Source organism: Triticum aestivum, chromosome 5B, assembly GCF_018294505.1.
Source record: "Triticum aestivum cultivar Chinese Spring chromosome 5B, IWGSC CS RefSeq v2.1, whole genome shotgun sequence".
Lineage (NCBI taxonomy): Eukaryota > Viridiplantae > Streptophyta > Magnoliopsida > Poales > Poaceae > Triticum > Triticum aestivum.
Genome location: NC_057807.1, coordinates 478,599,720 through 478,605,823, shown reverse-complemented (window position 1 = coordinate 478,605,823; position 6,104 = coordinate 478,599,720). Strand labels below are relative to the sequence as shown.

Genomic DNA, 6,104 nt, shown 5'->3' with positions numbered 1-6,104 from the left:
AGAATATCTCCATTCATCTTTTTCAGAGTTTGAAAATATTTTATCTCCCTCAGTATGGAGTTTGTGGTACCACTGTCCACAAGGCATAATTCCTCTTCCATCGAATTGTCCCCGTAGAAAACGGCGGCGAGTGCTCTTTCCCTCCCTTTTTTTTCTCTTTCGCTCTTCGCTGGTTGTTCTACGTGCTCATAACATGTTTTGAATTGAAAGTGATTTATCTCTTGATCGATGGTTACAGGCCCCTTTTATATGTCCCGAAGAGACACGACGATCCCTCGAGCGGGCATCGGTTCTAGGAGAGCGAAGGGAGGCGTCGGTTGCGGGACAAACTGCAACGACGGTTTTGGGCAAGGGGAGATTTCCCCCTAATTACAGAATTATATTTAACACTGCCAACCCACGAACACCGCTGCTTTCGCCCGGACACACACACGCACACACCGTGTCACTGCTAGGCTGGCCCGCGCGCAAGGCACAGGGTGAATTTGAAACGGAGATGGCGCTGGAATGGCGCGTACTCTAGCAGCGTTTATATGTTCGATACCAGAACACTTACCATGGAACAAGTTATTGCTGCACGCATGTCGACACAAGAGGGAAAAGTGGACATTGGTTACAAGGTAGAAGGGGCGTAAAATCCGAGAAACTAATTTTTATGTTTAAATCACCCACCCTTTAAAATTTTATACGATACTTTTATCATCCAATTTGAGAATTTGAAGCAAAACTATGCCCAACAGAAATTCTGGCCAATGGTTGCACATCATTACACATTACAGTTTAAGTAACACGATAAAGTACCATCATATGGAATCAGTGCACAAGTAGTACAATTTCAACTATGACAGCAGATGAACACCAAAATGTTGGTTCAAACATTAGAATACAAGACAGCCAACAGGTTCACCAGATCGACAATATGGAGAACGATAATCCAACGGAGCAGAGAAAAAGTCGTCTAAAGGTAATCCAACGGAGCATAGAAAGAGTCATCTAATGGTAGTCAACTCTGACTCCACGCACATATGTAAATCCGAATCTATCAGATTTTTCCCCATGCCCAGGTGGGCGCAAATCATCGAGCTCATCATCCGGGTGGCGCCAACACGGCTTGGGCACAGGCCACCTGTTTCCATCATTTGGTAATTTTCCATGCATAGTAATGTTATCGGCAGTTTTTATGCAAAATATCAAAGAGATGCGTAAATTAAAGGCATACCTAATTGGTTTATCAACACTGCCAACTTCATCAACGGTGCTGTCGAACACAGTAGGCTAGATTTAATAGAAAGATTTATTTTTTCCTTTGAGAAGATGCAAAAATTAGCATGTCATGCAATCATCTCAAACCTCACATGGCATGCACTTGAATACGTCAAACAAACATTCTAAGTATGCATACCTTTTTCCCTCAAACTGTGCCAGCAGTCGACAAATATGATCCTTAAACACGAAGGGGGTCCCTATTTTCTTATCATAGAAGTTCATGCCAACAAATCTCCCCCTAAAGTCAAACAGGGGCCCTCCAATCCCGGCCTAGCAAGCAAAAGCGACACTGAATTTTTTCGGATGGAGAAGTTTCCATTTGTAATGGTGAAGGGATATGGTTTAGTACATCATGCGATGGATACGTCAACTAAGAATATCGCCAAGAGCAATACTAACCTTAGTGATTGTACAACTGGAGTACCGAAGATCTCTGCAATCAAGCATGCCTGACCAGTCAGTCCGTTTTCCATGTGTAGCCATTAACACGCCTGATTTGAAGCAGCGCCCAACAGCTACTACATTCGGATCTTCAAGAATTCTAGGGTCCCACTTTTCTTCAAGAATCTTAGATGAACAAAGAGGACGGAACTTCTCGACATCAACAAGAGCAACATTGTAATGTAAATTACAATGTTGTAATATCCCTTTTTTGCATCCTTCGTTTGGAATATTGACTTCAATCTGCAAATCGCACTGTGAGACCTAAGCAGAAAATGCAAGGACCACATCAAGAACAAACCTTCAAGTTTTCAGCAATCTTGTTTCCATCGTTAGGATCCCGAATCAAACTTGCTGAAGTCAAAATGGTGGTGCATCCATTCCAATCAATAAATAAGCCTGTGCATGCAAAAATCCTTGTTTCTCCTGCATATATACCAGTTATAATTGATAGCCAAGTTGAAATGTGGAGAAGTATATAGCACATCACTCTGAGATTGATTACCGATGAATGAAGCAAGTGAGACAACAACTTGATGGAAATGATTAGAAATTGTTTTCCTGAGTCGGCTCCAGACACCTTTACCAGAATCATATACTTCACCAAAAGTCTCTTCGAAAGTATTAACCAAAATCAAGCCCTCTGTTCAATGATAGACGGTAGAATAGTTGTCAGAGGCAGAGGAAATGCGTAAATGAGCGCAATGCAGGACCAAATTACAAGCATTGACTAACCACTGATAGTAGTTGTTGATTGCTTTGGATAGCCCAAGGAGTCTAGATCCCCATATATGTCTAGGTTCCCAAATCAGACACACATATGAAGATAGTGTAAATAAGGTTAGCTGATTAGCATTGAGGTCATGAGAGATATGAACTATAAAATGTCTGGCCACGTGTTCACCTCTTGGATAGTGCATATAGGGCCTGGGTTGTATTTCCTCATATCTCCGTAGTGTTACAGGCCTGCAGGACATAGTAAACTTGCAACTCAAGTAAAATGGACGAAAACATCACACATACGCAGCATCAGATGAATAGAATTGCAAAAAGTAAGGGATAATATCCCAGTGTTGTTGGGAAACGTAAGATTAGTTTAGTACAGTATAGGAGATAAGTTATTTGTCTGCCTGTATGAAAGTGGACATGTAATTGTACTTATATTTGTACCCCATACAAATCAGACAATGAATCAAGAGTATTTATTGTTTAGAGAAGTATATCCTAGTTATCCTATTATCAGAGCAACCACCTGCTGCTCCGCCATCAATGGCTAGCAGCAGGGTTTTCTCGTTGGCGCTGCTATTAGACAGGGAGATTAAACGCAGATTGGCAGTTATTAGTGCAGCAGTCACAGTGCTGAGGGCGGAGGGCCAAGCCCCTCACGAAGGTGACAAACTGACAATGGTGCAATCGGCAACCGTAGCTGACCAAGGCGCTACAGCGCATCTGCTTAAGGTTTACTGTATCGATGTTGGCTGAAGGCTGTGTCTTCGGAGGTGGAGGTGGCACCAGATTCGGTTGACATGAAGACAAAGATGCCATCGCCGGCGGCGGTACAACCATACTACCTTCAGCAGCAGTAATGCTGCTTCTACCATCTAGGGCAATCGCGGAGATGAGTCATCGGCTGCCACAATGAATATGAGGTCGGTGGAGGCCACTGCAAGGCCTCTAAGACTAGTTATCCTGGGATGATCCGAAGGGCAAAGTTGTGTGGAGAACTGAGCAAATACTACACAACCTCTAGGTTCAGGAGACTATCACAAACCCTTCACATTTCAAGTCCGAACAAAACAAAAAACATTACTTAAATTAGAAAAATCTACCAAGTTCGATATTGAAGCAATGTGGGTATTCTTGGCAGAGGCAGCAAAGAATCAAGTTGATATCAAGGGAGAAAAAAAATGGAAACTGCAAGAAACTAAAAATTAAAGATAATAAAGCTACAAAAGGAACAACACCCAACAATCCAGATTCTTGCAAGATTCATAAGCCTTGAAAGTTGTTTGGCAACTGAAATGGCTTATAGTTTAATTAAGCTCCAGTATTACTCAAAAAACTAAAATCCAAGGAGGAAATTGTATAGGAATAAGGGTGAACAAACTTTGGTAAGCAAATAAATGCAAATACACATGACATACCTGACTACCTTAACTTCCATGTTTGGCACAAATTGTTCCAAATGTTTGATAATTATACTAGTTGGCAAAAAAGATGTTCTTTCCTCAACCGAAGAAAGGTTCATGCCAACAAAGTTTCCATCATAATCAAAAAGTGCTCCGCCTTCCCAATCCTAGCAAATATGACAAGGGTTACATTGGAACCAAACAAAGTGAAATGTCATTTTTATGCATCAGAGTTACTTTTCAGTGCATATAGTTACATATCAAATACTCAGACCAAAGAGCAAGTGTACCTTGGAGATTTTACAAGTTGAGAACATAAGCTCTTTGCCATTTTCAGATCCACTTGTATCATCGGTCAGTATTCCACTTGTGACCATTAATTTGCCAGTGGTTGCACATGCTACAGATACTACCTTACTACAAGGAAGAAATCCCAGCTGATGATAGAGTTTCACTGGATTAACACCAAGGGTGAAAAGCTTTATGCTGACAAGAGCAATTCCCTGATCGAAATTATAGTCCCCCAATGACCCTCTGGCAACATAGCCTTTGCGCTGCACTTGGATCTATAATGATACAGAATGGTGCAGTTAACTTACGTAAACAAGAAAATTAAGTGAATGATGATTAGCAGCACCAACCTTCAAGCCATCATGGCCTTCTCTTTTAAGATCATTGAAAGCTCTGACCAAACTTGCTGAAGTCAGAAACCTTGCAAAATGAACCTGGCAGTGCACGGCTATGCCTGAGCACGCAAATAACACATCATGTCCTACACAATGATGTAACTTTGGTCATCTATAACTAGCATTGTAACATTATAAAATAAAATTATTTTAAAAAAGAGGCTAGAAGGGTGAAACAACATAGTCACCAGCACACAAAGCAAGGCAGACAACATTTGTAGAAAATTCTGAAGTAACTTGTTCACTGAGCTCACTCCAGATGCTTTGACCAGAATCGCTTTCAATTTGTTCTTCCAAAGTGCTATCCCGATGTAAGTCACCTAGGTAAACAAACATGAGACAGCGCAGTTGTGAGTGCTCCAATAGATCTGGAAAAACATGTGTAGAATAATGAAGTGTTGGCAGACCTGAAATCGACAAATCAAGAATCTCTTCTCTACCAATGCAAGTTCTATTCTTTTTTGAGCTTTCTCTGAGATTTTCTATGAGACCATCATCGGTACCCCTCTTAATTTGCAGCATATTCCCAACACTGAACCACAAAAAAGTAAAGTCTCAAAATGTTCTGTCATCAACAGTAACACAAGGTTATAGAATCATCACAGATCATCAAAGAAAAGGTCCCTATTTTAAGTCTTACAGTTTATGTCAGATGATATGGTCCTTGAGCTAATACATTATTTACTAAACCCGCAAAATTAACTTGGATAACCCCGACGCGTGAACAGAGTGCGTAACCCCTCAAAAAAAAAAGAACAGAGTGCGTAAGATCAGTGCAAAAAATTATTGCGCTAGTCCCGGACATAAGTAGAACGCACAAATTTTAACTGCTGTTCGAAAAAGAAAGAACGCAACCCAATTTCAGGTTGGGGTTAAACCGTTCAACTTTGCACATCGTAAGGGCGAATCCAGATGGTGCGCATCCAAAACTTGTTGAGATTTGTTTTGGATTAACTAATCACCGGCAGACGAAAACTCATACCTAGGAGAACAGTGCCCAATGTTGCGGACGGTGGTGGAGACAGCAGGCACACGACGAGGCAGAGGGGAACAGCGATGGCGGCGACGAGATGCGGAGAAGACGGTTGCGGTGATGCTAAGCTACCGTAAGGCGGCAGCTCTAGGGAACACCTGATGCTACACGATAGATTTTAGAGCGGCGTGGATGGGGATGGATTGGAACTTGGGTAGGTCAGAACACGAGAGCGGCGCGGAGGAGGAAGGGGTCAATCCGGGAGGAAGAGGAAAGGTATTTCTTCGCAAGAAAAAAAAAGTTAAATGCACCGGAGGTCCTAAAAGTTTGTCGCTGTGTCACTTTAGTCCTATTTCTTTAAAAATGCACCTTTAGGTCCTAATTCTTTAGTAAATGGTTCATCCGAGGTCCTTTTTTTAATTAGGGGTCGTTGACCTGCCCGCGTGGTGCGTTGACCCATGCCACGTCGACAGAGGGCACAACAGCCAGGCGAGAAACTTTGCAATATGGCCCCCTCCCCGATCTATCCCCCTCTTAGGCGGCAACATACCAGACGAAATTGGAGCTTGCGCCGGCAGCGGCGACGACGCTGACAACGCACTACCATGC

The 6,104-nt window shown here is 42.3% G+C and overlaps 1 protein-coding gene across 2 annotated transcripts; it reads right to left on the bottom strand.

Annotated features, from left to right (window-relative positions):
- Positions 1 to 779: 779 nt before the first annotated feature.
- LOC123112610 (uncharacterized) lies at positions 780 to 5,771 on the bottom strand. Of its 2 annotated transcripts, none has more exons than XM_044533644.1 (14): positions 5,505 to 5,771; positions 4,930 to 5,054; positions 4,711 to 4,842; positions 4,478 to 4,608; positions 4,127 to 4,402; positions 3,852 to 4,003; positions 2,612 to 2,673; positions 2,443 to 2,502; positions 2,213 to 2,350; positions 2,009 to 2,133; positions 1,666 to 1,950; positions 1,403 to 1,536; positions 1,220 to 1,258; positions 780 to 1,126 (listed from the first exon to the last, which is right to left on the bottom strand). In XM_044533644.1, exons 2-14 carry the CDS (start codon positions 5,042 to 5,044, stop codon positions 994 to 996), a joined length of 1,782 nt encoding a protein of 593 aa, XP_044389579.1. In that variant the 5' UTR covers positions 5,045 to 5,054; positions 5,505 to 5,771; the 3' UTR covers positions 780 to 993. The 2 variants fall into 2 exon arrangements, 1 of the variants encoding a protein (XP_044389579.1); XR_006455614.1 differs by having other exon boundaries at positions 941 to 1,126; positions 1,220 to 1,304.
- Between the last annotated feature and the right edge of the window lie 333 nt (positions 5,772 to 6,104).